The sequence below is a fragment of the Typopeltis vanoorti genome, chromosome 2 (genome assembly GCF_054136105.1).
Source record: "Typopeltis vanoorti isolate ZY-2024b chromosome 2, IOZ_Tvanoo_1.0, whole genome shotgun sequence".
NCBI classification, from domain to species: Eukaryota; Metazoa; Arthropoda; class Arachnida; order Uropygi; family Thelyphonidae; genus Typopeltis; species Typopeltis vanoorti.
This window is the reverse complement of record NC_143550.1, coordinates 182,648,039-182,670,862: the sequence shown is the minus strand read 5'-3', so window position 1 is coordinate 182,670,862 and position 22,824 is coordinate 182,648,039. Positions and strand designations below refer to the sequence as shown.

The following is a 22,824-nucleotide window of genomic DNA, read 5'->3' as shown; positions in this document are numbered from 1 at the left end:
CAAATTAACTGGAAAGGCACCAAGTCCCTACACTGCACCAAAACCTGGTTTGATGAAAATTCAAAGAAGCTTGTGAAATGCTAAAACATTATCCATACCTGAACAAAAATGATGGATTAATCATTCCAAGAATGTGGAGGTCCCATCTGCAACCCTTATAACAACCAGAACAAGCCCAGAAGAAAACCTCAATACGAGAAGACTTTAGAAATGTTTAATGCAGCTCCATTTTTAATTTATTTGTATTTATTATTATTATTTTTTTATTTATTAATTTTTTTCCCCACAAGAGGTCAGTCTAGGTTAAAAGATTAACATGCATCTAGATTTATTTTACCTTTGTATAGTGCAGTGTCATGTAGCTTGTATCTTATATGTATTTTTCCTGATAATGACTTCAATACTGAAGTCGAAACTTCAAATTTTACTTTCCTAATGTTAAGTAAAGTAATTATTCTAACACGTGTGTTGTGTCTCCATAATTTCTTCACTATGAATGCTGACAACTGTGTAACCATAAAAGAAAGAATTGTTATATTCTTTGAAATTCTTTTTCTACTGAATCGTTTGAGACAACAGAAAGGATCGTCCAAAGATAGGTGTTCAGCGTAGCAGCAAGCTCTACTTCTAACGCACGAATAGCTTTGTTGTTGTCAGTCAAGAGAACATGGGTGCAAACAATCTGCTCCTGTAGAAAAGCGAAGCTAGTGCATCTCTGTATGTGGAGAGCCTTTGGTGATGTAAATCGGTATTTTGGTTTTACACAGTTTAGGATCACATTATCATCCCAGAAGTGTTTTAGTTGTCTTGAAATTTTCAGCTTTTATTTGCCATATTGATGGGCCTTCTGTAAGAGATTCCACCCACAGTGGAATCTCTGTGGATGATCATAATTCTTGTAAATAAGCTTATACTTTGGTTAGACATACTTCTGATTTTTTAGGAAATGAAATTTTATTTCCTAAAAAAAAAAAGGTCTTTCAAGTTTATATTTGTTGTGGTGAAGCATCATAATTTTTTTTTTCCCCATTTGATTCTGTACAAGTTATCTAAGACTCACTCAGCTAGACCTGACCAATCATACTTATATTGGCAGATGTATTTCTTATGTTCTTCTAGGCCAGTGTTTCTCAAACTTCAGATATCTGTGTACCCCTTATTAAATTTTCATTATTACCAAGTACCCCCTAATTAATTAAAATTAATGGATTAATTTAAAATATTAATTAAAATTAAATATCTATTTTATTTGAATTTATATGTTCATGTAAACAAAAAATATGATTTATTTTTAAATTTTGGTTCTCTAGATATGTCAGACGACATACTCATCAATTTCATTTGATCCAGATGCAGTATCAATGATCCATACATAAGAATTTGGAAGCTAAAAAAAATGCCGTATTTACTCGAATATAACTCTAACTTTTTTCCCAAAATTAAAGCTAAAAAATCATGTTGCGAGTTACGTGCGGGAATTTTCGGAAACTAAAATTTTCAGAAAAAAACTGAAAATGGTGCGACTTACCAAGAAGCTCCTACTCGCTATAACTACTTTTGGCATTGAGAACAGTTTCTTTGTGTGCAACGTCAAAGTCATCTACCCAAATAGTGTCATCTTCTTTCCCATTATTTCAAGCAAAAATTACCAGTAATTTACAAGACTTGAGATATGTAGAGCAGCGAAGAACTGCATATGATTGGTGCGGTATTAACAAAAGATCGCACGAACCAAAGACAAATTAGCATTTCAACAGTTGAGTTGAAATGCTAATTCCATAACATCTGAAACACATTCACTATATATTTCTTAATCCTTTCTTTTAGGGTTACACAGTGATCAGCATTCATTTTAAAAATTTTATGGAATTTACAACTGTGTTAAAAAAACTTTTTTTATTATCCCGACGTTTCGATCTTCACATCAAGATCATCATTTGGAGCGTACATAAATATACAGGACAAGCTGAGTTACATCATTAACTGTAAGCTAGAGAAACAATGATTTGATCACATGTTATTCTACTGGTGTGACCTCTGGTGGAAAAAATAAATAAATAAATAAAAATTAAATTTTTACATCAAGCTAAATTCTATTTTACAATGACAGGAATAAACATTCTTTTAGATCGTTTTCTTTCAGAAACAATTGGTGTCCTATTTTTAGTATTACAATTCTTATTTTTGATTTACAATACTAGATTTTCTACAGTCCTGTTTATAGTTGTTCTTGGTGAGTCTTTAAAAAAAGTTTCTTAACATGGTTGTAAATTCCATAAAATTTTTAAAATGAATGCTGATCACTGTGTAACCCTAAAAGAAAGGATTCATGGAGATTCAACCCACAAGCGATGTAATCAATATGGTAAGCTGAAGATCCAAGTTTCAAATTTGATCAATCGACTGGCATTTTTAAAACAGTGTAGGGACAGCAATATCACTCCTAATTGCATCAGGCTAAAGAGAAAATTCACTTCAACAAAGGCACAAAGAATATTGCACCGCATGGAGAAAGCACTACTAAGAGAGCAGATCCAAGCCACGAGAAAGAACCTAGCCACTACACAAAACCAGCTACTAAAAGAAAAAACAGAGCTGTCTAGCTACTTAAACGCAGATATCTGGATAATCCTAGAAAGGATTACGGACAACACAGCAAGCCACATCCAACAAACGAAGAAAGACACCCTAATTTCCAAATTTCAAAGACTAAAAGAACGACAAAACCAGCCGCCATATTCAAAGTTTGCCACAGTGAACAACAACAGCCAACTAGAAGCAAGAAACAACAGGAGCCACCAATCACACGCAGGTATCATTAACATAGTCAACCTATCTAACCGCACTCTAAACAAAGACGAAATCTCTATACTTAACAAAGGTTTAAATTTTGCTATAGCACTGAAAACGATAGACAAACTTGAAGTTATTTGTAATATGGAAAGAGGCCTAAGATTCATACCTAATAACATAGCAGACAAAATACATATAGAAACTGCGAACATTTTAAACCATAACAAAACAATAACAAGCAACATAACTAAACATGAATTAACAGCGATAAAATCACTTAAAACAAATCCGAACATAGTAATACCCAGAGCCGATAAAGGAAATGCCACTGTCATTTTAAACCATACCACTTATATAGAAAAAATGAATCTGCTAGTCTCTGACAACAACACATACAAATTGGTTAACTACAACCCAACTAACAGAACAAAAAACAAAACAGAGAAACTACTTAAGTCAATTACCACATGGCCCGAAGATATAGTCAAAAAACTGTTTCCTCACTATGCGCGCTCCCCAAGAATTTACAGGCTACCGAAAATTCACAATGAAAACATCCCGATAAGACCTATCGTTGAAGGAATTGATAGCCCGATGTATCACTTAGCCAAAAATTAGCGGCAACACTCAAGGAGTTGGTAGGTCATTTCCCCTCCTATATCAAAAACACACAACACTTCATAAACATCATCAAAGACTACATTAGAAAAAGATGATTTATTAGTCAGTTTTGACGTCTCTGCCCTCTTTACAAATGTCCCAATCAATGACACAATCCTCCTACAGAACAAATTCTCTCCAGATATCACGCCGCTTTTTGTGCAGGTGTTACGGCTGGGTTATTTTGTATGGCAAAAACACCTACTTATACGCGTGGATAGGCTTATGTGTTCGTCAGACATGTTATGATAGGTTTCACTGTATAGAAAGAACACAGATGGTTAAGAAAATAACTAATTTATTAACTTAAAGGCTAATATTTCGCTGGTCTTATATCCAGCATCTTCAGAGCACACAACACAAAGTTTGTTACAAAGGCAAGACAACCACAATCCAGTGTAACAGTGGGGACAGTATAAGTGATTGCAACGTGCAACACAAGACTAAAGTCCTAATATGGTGCCATCTAGGTTATAAAAAAAATAAATAAATAAATAAATTAAATAAAAAAAATTTTTGAAGTTTTATAATACTAGTCCAAGTGATAAAAAAATAAAAAATAACAGTAATAAATATTAATTTGGTCTTAGGATGACTGTCTCCCAAATCTTTGGTAGATTTATACAGCCATACTTGTTAAGGTTTGGGGTATGTTTCAAGGCTTCTGTTGATTCCAGGAATAACCTCTCTGACTTGTAGAAGCTTCTGTGCATTACTTTTGTTTCTTTCCAATTGATCCTGTGTGCAGGGGTATCCAGAGCATGGTCTGCCAGACCCGACTTACCATAGCAGAAGTGTCGGATATATTTTTTGTGTTCACTGAGGCGGATGTCCACATTTCTTCCTGTCTGTCCGTAGTAGGCTTGATGGCAAGAACAGGGCACTTCATAGACACCAGGATGTGATAAAGGAGTGCATTTGTCCTTAGGTGAACGGATAAGCGTTGCTAATTTTTTATAAGGTTTAAATACTGTGCGTAATTGGTGTTTGTTAAGCACCCTAGATATCTTTTCAGATGTGCTTTTAATGTATGGGATGGTGATTGTTTTGTTGTAGTCTTGTGTGGTAGGTAGAGGGGATTTATGGGTTCTTAAAAATGTGCCGCAACAACAAGATTATTCCCAATTTCGCTAAGATTAAAGAAACAATAAAATCTCCTGGTGCTCATAATATTTACCAGAACACTAGTTTATCTCTAATCCGTAATCAACTTAAAGCTGCTAAACGTGACCTTGCTTTTCACAGTCATCAGATTTCTGATTTGCGCAGCTATATATCCACAAATATGGATCCACATCTTTCTCACATAGTTCTATATGTAGCCAAACGTTCTTCTCAACGTGCTTATAATAAACTAAGTCAACATCTTTACCGTAAATATGAAGCTCTTTCGTCTAGACAATCCAAGCCATTCATAACTCCAGATAATTGGATTGTAAATATATCCGGACGTCCTTTGACTAAAAGCGAAACCCTCATCCTGTCAAAAGGACATGATTTTTCTATTGTTCCAAATAAAATACCATATCTAGATTTCATAGTTAATATTGAGAGGAATCTTAATCATCTAACCAGTGATAAAGCTAATGCTCTTCGCCTAGAAGTCGCTTCGTCTCTACTTAAGGCTAAACTTCCTCCTTCCAACATATCTCCTTCTGAAATGAAATCTTTACAGTCCTTGAGAAAAAATAATCACCTCATTATCACTAAAGCTGACAAGGGAAAAGCAACAGTAGTTATGGACTCAGCAAATTACAGAAGAAAACTTTCTCTTTTGCTTCGAGATCGCTCCACATATCAAGAAATTGATTATAATCCAACCAACAGACAACTAAAGAAATTAAATTCTCTCCTTGATGAAGTTATTAGTTTGGATAAAGACACAATTGAAAGACTTAAAACTCATTTTGCAAGACCTCCTAGATTTTATGGCCTTCCAAAAATCCATAAGATTGACTATCCTCTTCATCCAATAGTAGATTGTATTGATTCTCCTACTTACCGTATAGCCAAATATCTAGCTAAATTATTGAAATCTCACATTGGCAGCTCTAATTCTTTTATAAAAAACTCCTCAGATTTCTTAGAAAAATTAAAAAATGTATCACTACAACCTACAGATCTTATGGTTATTTTTGATATAGAATCTTTATATACCAATGTACCTCTCAAGGAAACTTTAAAATTACTTTAAGATATTATAAAACTATTCGATTTCGTAATACATTCTGGATATTTCGTATATCAAAACAAATTTTATAGCCAAGTAGAAGGAATGGCCATGGGAAGTCCTCTTTCTCCGGCTTTAGCCAACTTTTATTTAGAACATTTAGAAAAAGTCCTCTTCGCATCTATTTTCCCTCAACCATCTTTTTGGGTAAGATATAGAGATGACATATTTACTGTTTGGCCTCACAGCAAAAACGCTTTACCTTCCTTTTTAAACAGTATTAATTCCTTGAATCATCGCATAAAGTTTACTATGGAATTAGAAGAAAACAACCAGTTATCTTTTTTAGACGTTCTCCTCATCCGATCACCTTCAAATATTCTTACAACTACAGTATACAGGAAACCAACATTCACAGGTCGTTATATTCTTAAAGAATCAGCCCATCATCCATGTCAAAAAACAGGAATTTTAAAATGCCTCATCAGAAGAGCCAAAACTAATTGTTCTACTTTTGATTATCTACAGAAAGAACTTTCTACCATCCAACAACACATGAAACTCGATGGCTTTTCTGAAAAAAGTACTCAACGTCTTCTCAATTCTTATAATCCTCTACAAAACAACAAAGTTTCAACACGTCGAGTGCCTATTCCTTATCTATCCGGTATTTCAGAACCTATCGCAAGAATTTTAAAGAAATATGATTTAACAACTACGTATTCACCTATTAACAAATTGTCTTCTCAATTTCCTTCTCCTAAAGACAAACACTCAACTTTATCTTTTCCTGGAGTTTATCAAATTCCTTGCAACTGTGATCTCTCCTATTTTGGACAGACTGGACGTTCTCTTGAAAAAAGAATCCAAGAACATCAATCATCCATTCTACACAACAAACCTGAAAAGTCTGGATTGGCTCAACACGGGATTGAAACTAACCACAGCATCCTTTGGTCCAAGACTCGCCTCTTACATAGATCCGAGTTATAGATTCGAACGTTTGTTCAAGGAAAGTGTGGAGGCCTTGCTCCATCACCCCAACCTGAATCGTAATGACTGTATATCTATATCAAAAATCTGGGAAAGTCTAATCAAGATTACTCATTAATTATTTTTTTTTTTTTTAATAGCAAATTCAATCATGTTTGTACTTCAAAATATCCCGTTTCATACTTAGTGATTTAACATCACGCGGCGTGTTATAATTTTAACGATCTATTGTTAGTATTCTAGCTTGTATTTTTTTAAACTGTTCTTGTATTACCACTGACGATGGTCTGCTATTTCCAGACCGAAATATTTGGTTAAATAAATATCTTTCTTGTGATTACGTGATTATATCATTCAGCCTTATGTCGCAAGTATACTTGAAACAACGTCTTCCAGATGGTTCCTTATCATTTTCTGTTTACAGAAAACCCACACATACAGGGAGATACTTACACAAACAATCACACCATCACCCTTCTCAACAATATGGTATCTTAAAAACACTAACCCATAGAGCTAGAGCAATCTGTTCCAATGACAGTGCTCTCACTGCTGAACTTTCTCACCTACGTCAAACCTTCTTAAACAATGGTTATAATCCCTTTAAAATAGATAACATACTAAATGCTACCCATAAATCCCCTCTACCTACCACACAAGACTACAACAAAACAATCACCATCCCATACATTAAAGGCACATCTGAAAAGATATCTAGGGTGCTTAACAAACACCAATTACGCACAGTATTTAAACCTTATAAAAAATTAGCAACGTTCATCCGTTCACCTAAGGACAAATGCACTCCTTTATCACATCCTGGTGTCTATGAAGTGCCCTGTTCTTGCCATCAAGCCTACTACGGACAGACAGGAAGAAATGTGGACATCCGCCTCAGTGAACACAAAAAATATATCCGACACTTCCGCTATGGTAAGTCGGGTCTGGCAGACCATGCTCTGGATACCCCTGCACACAGGATCAATTGGAAAGAAACAAAAGTAATGCACAGAAGCTTCTACAAGTCAGAGAGGTTATTCCTGGAATCAACAGAAGCCTTGAAACATACCCCAAACCTTAACAAGTGTGGCTGTATAAATCTACCAAAGATTTGGGAGACAGTCATCCTAAGACCAAATTAATATTTATTACTGTTATTTTTTATTTTTTATCACATAAAAAATAAAAAATAACAGTAATAAATAACAGTAAGAAATTTTTTTATTTTATTTATTTATTTTTTTTATAACCTAGATGGCGCCATATTAGGACTTTAGTCTTGTGTTGCACGTTGCAATCACTTATACTGTCCCCACTGTTACACCGGATTGTGGTTGTCTTGCCTTTGTAACAAACTTTGTGTTGTGTGCTCTGAAGATGCTGGATATAAGACCAGCGAAATATTAGCCTTTAAGTTAATAAATTAGTTATTTTCTTAACCATCTGTGTTCTTTCTATACCGTGAAACCTATCACAACAAGCCTTCTACTTACAAAAAAAAAGGCACAGCCATGGGCTCACCATTATCCCCCCCCCCCATTGCTAACTTTTACATGGAACATTTTGAGCAACTTGCCCTAGATTCCTTCCCTCTAAAACCCAAAGTCTGGCTTAGATACGTTGATGATGTTTTTGCGATCTGGTCCCATGGCCGCCAGACATTAGACACATTCCTTAGCCACCTAAACAAACAACACAAATGCATACAGTTCACAATTGAAATTGAAAAACAGAACACACTTGTCACATATCTCCTTCTGGCAGTCTTTTCTTCACCGTTTACCAGAAACCGATACACATATTGGCCAATATATACACATAAACTCCTACCACCTCCCAACACAAAAAATAGGTGTCATTAATACTCTAAAAAACAAAGCTTTGAAGATCTGCTCCAATGAACAAGCACTGAAAGACGAATTTAAAGTTATCAGCAATGCTTTTCTAAAAAATGGTTACAGCCAAAACACTATTAACAAAATTTTCTACAAGACCTCAATAAAAAACAAAGATAAACCAGACTACAATAAAACTATAACCATTCCTTAAATTAAAGGGACATCAGATAAAATAAACAATACTACAGAAATACAACCTCAAAGCCACCTTTAAACCTCCTGCAAAATTAAAAAGCTTACTTAACTCATCCAAAGACCACTCCCTCCACTTATATGGTTTATTGTACTTGCAACATACCATATATAGGCGAAACAGGACGCATTATTCCTATTAGACAAAAAGAACATAAACGACACATTAAATATAATTATGGTGAAGCTGGCCTTTCTGATCATGCTCTGTGAATACCTTACACAGAATTGACTGGAAAACCACTAGTTGTCTACATCACACTAGAACATGATATGAACGGAAATTCAAGGAAGCCTGTGAAATTATTATCAACCACTGATAATAATTCCCAATCTGAACAACAACGATGGTCTAAAAATCCCAAACATATGGAAGGTATATATTCGACCTTCCTCACCAAGAACAACTATAAACAGGACTGTAAAAAATCCAGTATTGTAAATCAAAAATAAGAATTGTAATACTAAAAATAGGACACCAATTGTTTCTGAAAGAAAACCATCTAAAAGAATGTTTATTCCTGTCATTGTAAAATAGAATTTTTTTTTATGTAAAAATTTATTTTTTTTATTTATATTTTTTTTTTAAACCAGAGGTCACACCAGTAGAATAACATGTGATCAAATCATTGTTTCTCTAGCTTACAGTTAATGATGTAACTCAGCTTGTCCTGTATATTTATGTATGCTCCAAATGATGATCTTGATGTGAAGATCGGAATAATAAAAAAATTTTTTTAACACGGTTGGAAATTCCATAAAATTTTTAAAATGAATATATTTCTTAGTTTTAACACGTTAACAACGGGAGTGGTGTCGAGCAAAACCATATGTTCCACCAGCAACATATGGTTTTGGTTGGTCTATATAGCAGTTTCTGTTGGAGAGGGGATGTGATTCATTGGTTAGTGCTGTTTTATCCTGGTTGTCTCTAATTGCATTATTTGTTGAAAAATATGACTCCTTTAATTATGCATAGTCAAAAATTGCCACGTACCCCCTTTCGCTTACCACACTTTGAGAAACACTGTTCTAGGCGGATGTCAGCAGTTTTCTCAGTTTGACCATAATATAATTTGCAAGAACATGAAACTTTATAAACACCTGTAACATAGAGAGAGAAAGGAGGTAGAGGATCCATGGAAGACTTGAAAAACTTTTTTTTAGAATCAACAGCCGATTTAAAAAACCACCAAAATCTTCATAAATATGGTTAGGCCTTCTGCTTAACAGCTAAGGCTAGCCAGCATTAGCCATAGAGGATGCCCCTCTTAGAACTTTTAGTTTTCAGTCTAATTTTTTCACTCATTGTTTCGTGCATTTTTGTGTTTTTGCAATTTAATATTGTTTCCCTAACAATGTCTCAGTGACCGAGACAAAATATAGGATCAATTAAACTTGTGTTTAATTATTTATATGTACTATATTCATTCCATTAAACCTTGTAATGAGATGCATTTCTTCATCCTGTTTGCCTCCGTTTCACACCAGATAGCCTGAAACTCATTGCTGCATGGGGCATGATTGGTTTCACAAGTTTCTGTTCTATCTGGACTCATGTCATCAGATATTATTAGTAGCACTCCCCTAAAAATGTTATGCCCTTTACACTTGATTCCAGTTATATCTGATTCTGGGAACTAGGGTTCTCTAATGCTAACAATTTTATGCCACAACATATTTACCAAAGCAGAATACTGAACTACTTTTTCTAATACCCCTCACATTTGTGTATAGACACAAGTTACCTCCTTGCATTTTGTTATACTTAATTCTACACTCTGCTTGGTCCAGTTCGGCAATGGTCTCTTTTCTCTCCCCAGATGCACTTAAAATGTCAGAAACCCAAAGCATAGTCCATCTCTTCAACAGATGTACCATGCTCATTAACATTTGTATCACCATCGCATTACATATGCACATCCTGGCTGAACTCACATACCTCAGCAATCCTCCCAAGAAGATCTAATTACCCCAACTCTCTGCATTAGGTCTTATTCGAATAAATAATTTCTCTAAGCACATGATAACAAATTTTTATAAGCAGCAGGCTAGAATAGTCGCGACTGTTGTACGGAGAGCAAAGTCTGAGTATGAAAAGAAATTGGCTCTGCGTGCTAAAGACAACCCACAAGAATTCTATTGATATGCTGCAAATAAAAGAAAGAATGAATATGAAAGAATAACTATTCTAAATCCAGATGATGTGAGGATTACAGATGCAGAAGAGGTTGTTCAGCAAATGAGTACCCATTTTGTTAAAAACTATAAACCTGGTGTACGCAATATTGAGTTCACTGCTACCTCTTCACTGAATGATGAAACGCAGGTGTACGAGGACGAGATATTAGAGCTATTGCACAAATTGAATAAGAATTTGCCAATTGGGACTGATGAAATATTAGCACGTGTGCTAAAAAAGTGTTCAGTTGAATTGGCTATTCCTTTGACCAGGCTGTTTAATGAGTCTCAGAACAGAGAAGATTCTGCAGGAATGGAAGGAATTTATGGTAATTTCATTGCACAAGAGTGATGCAAAGGCTGATGTATCCAACTATTGACCAATTAGCATCTCAGGAGTTAGGGTGAAAATTTTGTAAAATTGGTTAGGCCTTGCATTCAGAAGGGTTGACAGTGAATCTCTACGTTGCAATGAAAACATGGGTTTATAAGGGAAGGTCATGTTTTAGCAACTTGCTCACATTCTATAACAATGTTACCATCAAACTAGACAAGGGAAATGGATACATCATGATACTTTTGGATTTTGCTAAGGGCTTTTGACAGAATACAGCATGGTAGACTGTTGCATAAATTGGAGAAAATGGGTTTGGGTTATAGAATATTACCATGGATAAGAGGATGACTGATATCCCCTGTACACCACTTTTTGATATCTGCCAGATATCAAAAAGTGGTGTACAGGGGATGTGAGTCTGCAAGATTTAAGTTAACCAGTGGTGTACCTCAAGGATCAGTGCTTAGTCCACTGTTATTCAATCTGTACATTAATGATTTATAAAAATCAAGTGGATATTAGATCCAGCATTATTTGAAGCCTTTTGGCTCTTTATTTTAGTAAATGTACATTAATGATATTGGGAAGGATTTGACAAGCAACATACAGTTATTGCTGATGATGCAAAGATAGGTAGGGTAATCAGGAATGCTGCTGATATGCAGTACTTGCAGAATGATTTAAATAGGTTGGAATTGTGGGCAGGGGAAAATGGGTGTCAGTAAATGTAAAGTCATTCACTTTAGCATGATTAGATATCCAATGTTGTATTATATTGGTGGGATTATGTTAGAAGAAATTGATGAGGCTAGGGATCTTGGGGTGCTAATAGATAGGAAGTTGAAATTCGGGGATCATGTGGCAAAGATTGCAAATACAACTCAAAAGATAATTGCAATGCTAAAACGAATGTTCACATGTAAAGATAAGGATGTCATTTTGCCTCTTTACAAGGCCTTGATAAGACCTCACTTGAACTATTGTGTGCAGGTCTGGTCTCCTGGTTTCTGTTGTGATTCTGATATATTGGAAAGAGTACAAAAGAGAGTGTTAAAAATGATATCAGGATTGTGGAATACTGATTATGAAGACGGATTGTGGAATACTGATTATGAAGACGGATTGAGAATTTGCAGACTGTAGACACTAGCAAACAGGAGAAAGAGGGTAGGTATGATTGAGACTTACAAACTTCTGAAAGGGTCATACAGGATTTCAATTGATGGAATTTTTCAATTTATGGAGGGTGGGGAAAGGAAAAGGCATCCTTGGAAGATGAGAATGAAGGCCACCAAGAAGGGGGTAAGGACTAGATTTTTCTCTCATAGGGTGGTGCGTGATTGGAATGGATTGCCATTGGATGTTGGAGTGCAAGCAGTATGAATGAATTCAAGAATAAGTATGATAGCTGGTGTGTGTAGTATGTGGCCTCCCTCGATGAATCTCTGACTCCCTGGAGGTGTCTCTTAATAATAAATTTCAAATTTTTTAATGTGCTGACCTCATATTCTTTGATAGTGAAGAAATTACAGAGACACAACACACGTGTTAGAATAATTACCTTACTTAACATTAGGAAAGTAACATTCAAAGTTTCAACATCAGTATTGAGGTTATCAATAATAATAATATAAATAAGAGACAGAGCCTATGACATCCATCTCTAGCAACATAAAAAAGGGTCAGTCATACTACTTCACATGTAGTCTTTCACTTAATGGATAAAGGCACATGTTGATGAACAAGATTTTTGATCCCCCCATTGACAAATAAACAAGATTTCAAAGGTGCAGTAACTTTTCTTTACATTATGGGCAGAATTTCTCAGTTTCTTTGACGTCATGACATAAAAGTGGATGTCACTTCATGGTACAAGATATCTGAATACTTATAGTCTCTAAAATCTCATCCCAAGGAGCCAGTTAAGATTCACTATTTGTGTGGCATTTGCTGTTCTAGAATGTTCTGGAGAAATCCTTATGTCAGAGCATTTTAAAGATGTCAAAAAGAATCAGGTTTTTGCACAGTCAATGAAGCCGAAGCCCATCTGGTACCTTAAGGAGAAGGAAAGAGTTAAAATGCTGTCCATGGAACATAATTTTTTGTCAGTTAAAAACTTACAGAAGCTTCCATAATGCTGCACACTCCTAATCAGTACAATGAGATCCAAGGCACCAAGTGTTTTGGTCTTCATTTATCAAAATCTCACACTTACCTTGGCTGTGACACACATTATGTTGTAGAATGTGTCATAGCCAAGGTAAAGATGATCGCTAAAGTTAAGTTGGTGTACTCCTGCTTCCATGCCTTCATTATTTAATTTTCATTCATTCTATTCTTTCATTGTTTAATGCAATGTGTTTTATGTCTCTGGCTATTTAACTCTTGTAATATAAGGATGGTCCTGATTAAGTGTGTCTGTTGGCAGACATTAAGTTAAGAAACAATACTTAACTAATGAAATTAGTTGAGTATTTTAGGGTTAATAAAGGTTATTTATGTAATATCTCATATGATCATTACACTAGCAGTTTGAAAAACATTTTTTTTTTTAATATGAACATGGATAAGCTTCCCTCAAATTGTTCATATCTGGAATTTAGATTACTTGTAAGTTTATTTTAACTGACTAGTAGTAATTTATTGTATATTGATTGCATAATCTTTTTTTTTTTTTTTTTTTTAGTTGCAAGTTTGGAACAGTTAACAACTCAGTCAAAAACTCAAGGGAAGCCACGTTTTGTAAGTTTACATCTTTCTTTCTCACTATGAATTATCATTCACGTCTGGTATGTAAGGCTATGTATAAGTACTGGTTAAATTCTTTCTTTTAGGGTTACACGGTGATCAGCACTCATATTTGTAGATTTAGGGACTCAAAAACACACGTGTTGAACAGATTATTTTATTAATTACATATAAAATAAAACTTGACGTTTCAACCTCTATATCGAGGTCATCATCGGAAGAATACAACTGTATACAGAACCAAGCTACATGCTCATGCTTTCTATACCAGTAAACTAAATCTACGTAGTTAATAAATCTTTTTTCTAGCCTGACCTCTAGTGATAGAAAAGAAAAACAAATGAATAAAAAAAATATATATATATATATATATTATAAATAGATAAATGCAACTACAATAAACTGTTAGAGTCCTCATGTATTAATATTCTGGATAGTTACAAAATGATTTCTTTCAGTTGCTATTGAATGTTCTAAACACTTCACCAAGTCACCAGGTTGTCTTCTTGTAGTGGGAATTTTTCTAATGCTAGTTTAGGATGTTATACAGGTTGTAGATGGGTCCTCCACATTCTTGAAATAGTGAGGCCATCATTTTTGTTGAGATTTGGGTTGTGTTTGAGCATTTCACAAGACTCTTTAAATTTTCTCTCAAACCAGGTTTTGGTGCGGTGTAGGGACTTGGTATTTTTCCAGTCAATTCTATGGTATGTTTGGAGTGCATGGTCAGAAAGACCTGTTTTACCGAAGTGGAGGTATTTAATGTGTCGTTTGTGTTCGTCTTGTCTGATTGGGATAGTTCGCCCTGTTTCCCCTATGTATGGTATGTTACATGTGCAGTGTATTTTGTATACCCCTGGGTGTGCTAGGTGTGGAAGAGGATCTTTAGAGGAACTGAGTAGGTGTCTTAGCTTATTTGGGGGTTTAAAGGTGGTTTTAATGTTGTATTTGCGAAGTGTTCTGTCTATTTTTTCCGAAATGCCTCTAACATAAGGAATGGCAATAGCATTCTTGAAATCTTTTTTGTTCTTACTGGTGTCTTTATGGAGGATCTTGTGAATAGTTTTTTTATTGTATCCATTTTTGATAAATGTTTGGTTGATGATTTTGTATTCTTGGTTTAGAGCCTGTTCATTCGAACAGATAGTTAGGGCTCTGTGTTTAAGGGTGCTTATGACACCTAATTTTTGTGTTGGGTGGTGGTAAGAATTTTTGTGTATGTGTATTTGCGGTAAACTGAGAAGGAGAGACAGCCAGAGGGAAGATGTGTGACAATTGTGTCTAGGAAAGGAAGAGAGTCGTTTTTTTCCATTTCAATGGTGAATTGGATACGTTTGTGTTGTTTGTTTAGGTGGCTAAGGAATGTATTTAGAGCTTCGCGGCCGTGAGGCCAAATGGTGAAAATATCGTCGACGTATCTGAGCCAGATTTTGGGCTCTAGACATGCTGTCTCTAGAGCACGTTGCTCAAAGTCTTCCATATAAAAGTTCGCTATTGGGGGAGAAAGTGGTGAGCCCATGGCTGTACCTTCTTTTTGAAGGTAAAAATTGTTTTGCCATACGAAATATCCGGAGCAGAGTACGTGGGCAGAAAGGGCCGTGATGTCATGGGTGAAATATGTTCTGTAGGAGCAAGATAGTGTCATTGATTGGGACATTGGTGAAAAGGGAAGTTATGTCAAAGCTGACTAATAAATCTTGGTCGGTGAGTGTAATGTTTTTGATTTTACTGATGAAATGTTGTGTATTTTTTATGTAGGAAGGGGGCTGACCTACCAATTCCTTGAGTGTGCAGCTAATTTTTTTGCTAAGTGATAATTTGGGCTGTCAATTCCTTCAACGATCGGGCGAAGCGGTGTGCCAGATTTGTGTATTTTTGGCAGGCCATAAATTCTGGGTGCACGGGCATACTGAGGTATTAATTTTTTTGTCGTTTCTTCGGGCCATGTGTGGACGGATTTGATTAATTCAGTTGTTTTCTTTTTGTTACGTTTTGTGGGGTTGTAGTTAACCTTTTGGTAGGTGTTATGGTCCTATATTAACTGGTTCATTTTTTCTATGTATGTCATACGGTCTAACAGGACGGTGGAATTGCCTTTATTGGCTTTCGTTATTATAATATCCTGGTTATTTTTTAAGGATTTAAGGGCTAGATTTTCGGTTTTGTTTATGTTGGTGTTTAGTTTTTTTGTTAGAATTTAGTATACACGATGTTTCCATTGGCATTCCACACAGGCCAATACATACACAAAAATTCTTACCACCACCCAACACAAAAATTAGGTGTCATAAGCACCCTTAAACACAGAGCCCTAACTATCTGTTCGAATGAACAGGCTCTAAACCAAGAATACAAAATCATCAACCAAACATTTATCAAAAATGGATACAATAAAAAAACTATTCACAAGATCCTCCATAAAGACACCAGTAAGAACAAAAAAGATTTCAAGAATGCTATTGCCATTCCTTATGTTAGAGGCATTTCGGAAAAAATAGACAGAACACTTCGCAAATACAACATTAAAGCCACCTTTAAACCCCCAAATAAGCTAAGACACCTACTCAGTTCCTCTAAAGATCCTCTTCCACACCTAGCACACCCAGGGGTATACAAAATACACTGCACATGTAACATACCATACATAGGGGAAACAGGGCGAACTATCCCAATCAGACAAGACGAACACAAACGACACATTAAATACCTCCACTTCGGTAAAACAGGTCTTTCTGACCATGCACTCCAAACATACCATAGAATTGACTGGAAAAATACCAAGTCCCTACACTGCACCAAAACCTGGTTTGAGAGAAAATTTAAAGAGTCTTGTGAAATGCTCAAACACAACCCAAATCTCAACAAAAATGATGGCCTCACTATTTCAAGAATGTGGAGGACCCATCTACAACCTGTATAACATCCTAAACTAGCATTAGAAAAATTCCCACTACAAGAAGACAACCTGGTGACTTGGTGAAGTGTTTAGAACATTCAATAGCAACTGAAAGAAATCATTTTGTAACTATCCAGAATATTAATACATGAGGACTCTAACAGTTTATTGTAGTTGCATTTATAAAGGAATGCGGAGAACCGACCAGGGCTTCTGACCTAATGTCCAATCCTCACCTTCTCGTGGTGCACCCTGTTGGGTATCTACTTTGATACTGAACGAACGAGGATGGGCTGGCAATTTGGGATTTAGCCGACCAAATTGTATTCTTATTGGTTAAACCAAAATAAAAAATGATGGTACAACATGACAAAATTTCATGCCGGCTGGGGCGTCGCCCGGTTAAACAAGGCCCCCGTTGTTTTCGCCAGGGAACCAGGGCGAACAGCGAAAAGTCAGCTACTGGAACAAATCTGAAAACAAATCTGAAAACAAACCCCAACTCAACATCACCAGAGTTAAAGATCGGTACTATCAACGTAAGAAGCCTGAATGGCAAAGAAATGGAGCTAGCTGAGGAATTAGATAAGTACCAGATCGACATAATAGGGGTGACTGAAACAAAAAAGACCAAAACTGGTGAGATCTTTCTGAGCAATAAATACAAAATGTTATATTCAGGCAATAACAATCAAGAAAAAGAAGGAGTAGCCATAGTATTCAACACAAAATACGAGGCTAATCTTCTTGAATGGCAGTCAGTCTCAAGTAGAGTAATGTGGGCAAATATGAGAATGGGGAACTGGACAATGAGACTTATTTGTGCCTATGGTCCCACAGAAGGCTCTACTAAGGTAGAAGTGGAGGAATTTTTTGAGGCTTTAGAAAAAGCAACTGACACAATGAAAAAGGAAAAGTTGGTCCTTGTTGGGGATCTAAATAGTAGAGTAGGAAATGATTGTGAGACATACAAAAATATTTTGGGAAAATTTGGAGAAAAGAGCAAAGCTAATAATAATGGCAAATATCTGTTGGATTTCTGCTCAGGACATGGACTGGTTATTACTAACACCATGTTCCAACATAAAAATGTGCACAAATTCACATGGAGAGAAGAGGCTAGGAATAAGAAAAGTCTCATTCACTATGTTATTGTTGATAGTGATGTTTTCTCCCTGGTGCAGGACACCAGAGTGTACAGAGGATTTGAAATTGGAAGTGATCACTATTTAGTCTTGAGCAGGATAAAATTGAATTTCATATTGAAAAGAATAACATGTAAGAAAGTTTTAAAGCGAATAAAAGTTGAGCAGCTCTCAGATGTAAACTGTAGACTAAAATACAGAAATATTATTGAAAAGAAAATGAAAGAGTTTGAGAACAGGAATCAAACCTTGGAGATTCAGTGGCAAACTCTGAAGGAAACATTGATTGATTCTGCCAGAGAGGCATGTGGTGAGGTTGTGTGCAAAGATAAAAAAATCAGAACTCCCTGGTGGACACAGGAAGTTAAAGAGGCAGTGAAGGAAAAGAAGAAAGCATATCAAAAGTTCCTGGCAAATAAGTCAGCTTTTACTCTTACAGAATACAGAGACAAATGTAAGAAAGCTAAACAGTGTGTAAAACTAGCTAAACAAAAGTCATGGGAGGACTTTGGCAAGAATATAGAAAATAAATATCAAGAAGGTGGCAAAATATTCTGGAGGTTGTTGAAGAAGCTTAGGAATGGAGGAAAGAGTGCTGTAAAAGGAATTAGAGATGATAAAGGTGAAATGAAAACAGGAGAAAAAGATATCCTTGAAGTATGGAGTAATTACTTTGAAAAACTGCTAAATGAAACAAGCAGTGATGACAGCACAGTGATAAAAAACACTGACCAGGCATGCAGTCAGGAATACATATCCATATCTGAAGTAGAAAAAGCCATCAAAGGCTTGAAATGTGGAAAGGCAGCAGGAGTAGATGATATTCGACCAGAAATGCTGAAGTATGGTGGTATAAGAGTCTTACAGTGGCTGCACTGCATAGTTCAGAAAGCCTGGACAGAGGGACGAATTCCTGATGATTGGAGTAGAGCTCTCATAGTACCCATATATAAAAAGGGAAATAAAACTGAATGTGAGAATTACAGAGGTATTTCCCTACTGAGTGTTCCTGGCAAGATCTATGCAAGTATACTTGAGAAACGGTTGAGAAGAATTGTGGAAGAAAAGCTTGGTGAAGAACAAGCTGGATTCAGGCCAAATAGAGGCTGTCAGGATCAGATCTTCACTTTACGACAAATAGTCGAGAAAGCATGGGAATATAACAAAGATCTGTATTTAAGTTTTGTTGATTTGGAAAAGGCATATGACAAGGTGCCAAGAGAGAAGCTATTCAATACGCTGCAGTTATATGGTGTCAATGGGGCATTATATCAAGCAATACTTAGTCTGTATTTGAGTTGTGAGTCAGCAGTTAGAATTGAAGGAAGTACAGGAAGATGGTTTAATGTTAAATCTGGTGTGAGACAAGGATGTACATTATCCCCTCTGTTATTCATTATCTATATGGATCACATTATGAAGGAATGTGGTATTAAACCTGATATCAAAATTGGAGATGTTAATGTCAGCTCTTTGCTTTATGCGGATGATGTTATACTTCTAAATAAATCCGCTACAAGTCTGCAAGATTCTCTGACTAAATTGAATAGCTGTTGTAATAGATATGGTATGAAGGTCAGCAATAAAAAGACAAAGACAATGAAAATAGGCAGAATCATTGAAAATGTCAACTGTGTTGTGAATGGAGAACCTGTGGAACAAGTAAAACATTTTAGCTACTTAGGCACAATTTTTACTGAAGATGGTAAACTAAATATAGAAATAGACAACAGAATCAGCAAAGCTGGTATCGTGGGAAGTCAATTGAATAAATTCATATGGAATAAGAAAGAAATTAGTCGGAACACTAAATTAGCTGTATACAAAACTGTGTTCAAACCAATTTTAACTTATGGATCTGAGAGCTGGGTCAGAAGTAAAACACTTGACCAAAGACTAGAGACCGCAGATATGAGAGTCCTGAGAAAGATTAGAGGCGTGAACAGATGGCATCAATGGCAATATCATATTAAAAATGAGGATATTAGGAAAGAACTTGACATTGTCAGCATCCAGGAATGCGTTAGCAGAGCTAATCTCAGATGGTATGGTCACTTAAATAGAATGGGAGAGGAAAGATTAGCAAAACAAGTGTTCTCTGCCAGGTTGGCAGGAAAACGACCCAGAGGAAGACCAAGATATAGGTGGATTGATACGGTACAAAGTGCCTTAGACGATAGAAATATAAGATCTGATAATGTTGGAGTCTTGACAAGTAACAGACTGATTTGGAGGAAAATTGTAGATAGGAAGTTAGTAATGATGTAATTTTTTCATGTAGTACTGTCATATCCTGTACACCCCTTGAGGGTACATGACAGGAATTTGATGATGATGATGATGATGATATATATATATTTTTTTTTATTCATTTGTTTTTCTTTTCTATCACTAGAGGTCAGGCTAGAAAAAAGATTTATTAACTACGTAGATTTAGTTTACTGGTATAGAAAGCATGAGCATGTAGCTTGGTTCTGTATACAGTTGTATTCTTCCGATGATGACCTCGATATAGAGGTTGAAACGTCAAGTTTTATTTTATTTGTAATTAATAAAATAATCTGTTCAACACGTGTGTTTTTGAGTCCCTAAATCTACAAATATGAGTACTGGTTAAAGCTCATGTGGACAATTTAATGGAAATGAAGAACAGTGCATAGGAATGAAATTAAATGATAGAATTAAACACATGACTTAATTCACATGTTGTGGTCAATTGGAACATCATTACCCTCTTTACTAATATTATTTACATCTTGTTGACATTCACTGTGAACATCCTCTTCCCTCCTGACATCGCATCTCTCAACAATTTTGCCATGCCAGTATTTCTACATGGACTATTTAAAAAACAAAACAAAACAAAAAAAAAAACGTTCTCATCACTCAACTTTCAGCAGTATTGTATTACAAAACAAAGCTCAGACTTAACCATATCACTACATCTAATTTAATGGCTACAGTTCCAACAGAATTAGAAAATAATTAAATCCCCTCTTCTAATCTATAATCCTCTCAGTATACATTTTTTATCATTTGCTATAAAATATATTATTATTATTATTCAAAGAGACCTCCAGGGAGTCAGGGACTCGTTGAGGAGGCCACATACTACATGCACCAGCTATCATACTTATTCTTGAATTCATTCACACTGCTTGCACTCACAACATCCAATGGCAGTCCATTCCAATCACGAACCACCCTATGAGAGAAAAATCTAGTCCTTACCCCCTTCTTGACGGTCTTCATTCTCATCTTCCAAGGATGCCCTCTTGTCCTTTCCCCACCCTCCATAAATTGAAAAATTCCATCAATTGAAATCCTATGACCCTTTCAGAAGTTTGTAAGTCTCAATATTTATTATGTTTGACAAGAAATTATATTCTTGTTTTAATCCTCACCCAAGTCTCAGCAAATAATTTATGTGTGAAGTATTTTCATGGCTATTCTAATTTTACATAGAAGCTGTTGACTTCATATCAATTGCTTTAGTATTCCATGTTGCAGAGTACATTTCTTTATAGACTTGTATGTTGCTATGCATTATTCATGAAAGTAGTTCACGTGCAAGCTTGCATGGTGCAACATGCAATAAATACAATTAAAGAAAGAAAGAAAGAGTAATTCAGAATATGTACCCAGTAATATTTGTTCTGACAGTGTAATTTGAATGAAATGATAGTTTCTCAGTTCTCCAATTTACATTAATTTAATTTTTCAAGAACTGAGATGTAGCTTTCAAAAAGAAGTTACTAGTATGGTAGAAATTAACAGTAATATAATTACACTATTTAATAAATTTTATTTTTCTCTCTCTCTCTCTCTCTCTCTCTCTCATTAATAGTTTATAAATAACACTACAAGAACAAAATAAGATTACTGAAATGTAGAGCCAAGACGCACTTAAATTTGGCATAAGTAAGCTATTTATAATGGAGGGTATTTTGGTTCATTCATATTTTATAGCCAAATATAGAAAGAAACTTGAAAGTTTCAAAAATTTACCAGAGAGCTTATGAGAAGATAACCTTTGGCATCAGAGTTGTCTCGATGTGCACTACTTCAAAGACATGAACTCTGCCCAGGAGCTCATATGTCCTTTAATTAGGACTTAGAATTAGGTTCCACTGGCCTGACAGCTGTTTTGAACTGTTGGGTGTCTTATTTTAAGCACCAATAAGGCAAACATACAGGCTCCTGGGCAGAGCCTGCGTGGTTGTCTTCATGTGCATATCAAAGCAACTCCAAAAATTGCTTTCAGATTTGTTAGAATGTTATACAGCACTGTAATAGTTTTCCATTTTATCATAACTGGATTTGAACATCCCATATGTGATGAGGTTGCCTCATCACATATGGGATGACCTGTCATAATGGTGCCAACAGTGAATGCATTTATGTTTGCTCTTCTAGGCAGAGATATTAATTGTTCATAATAGACCAAGACACAAGACATGTTATGCAATCTAGGATATGTTAGAGGATGGATTTTTTTTAATTGAATGAATGAGCCTTGCCTGCCCACCACAACATGTTGGTTGCACTTCTGGTGCTCATCTATCGGTATCGTTCAACATATTATTGTGTTAGTCCATTGACAGTGCTTGTTTTCATTGAACTCTTTACAGGCGCTTAGAAATGTTGTATAAAAAACGTATATGAAGAGGAACACAGAAGTTTTAGGCCAGAGTGGGAAGAGGAGTTTCTTTTTTGTGAAACGATAAAGTAAACTTGTGCAATTCAAAACCAGCAATATCTAGTGTCATTATGACATACATCACAGTGATTTTAGTAAAGAATTTCCTCTT

The 22,824-nt window shown here is 35.5% G+C and overlaps 1 protein-coding gene across 1 annotated transcript in view; it reads left to right on the top strand.

Moving 5' to 3' along the window:
• LOC150109712 (vesicle-fusing ATPase 2-like) overlaps positions 1-22,824 on the top strand; it is a 408,246-nt gene that overhangs the window by 70,543 nt on the left and 314,879 nt on the right. Inside the window, exon 6 of the mRNA XM_090403040.1 lies at positions 13,911-13,966. Coding sequence (XP_090259166.1) covers positions 13,911-13,966 — 56 coding nt within the window. The remainder of the gene's footprint in view (positions 1-13,910; positions 13,967-22,824) is intronic.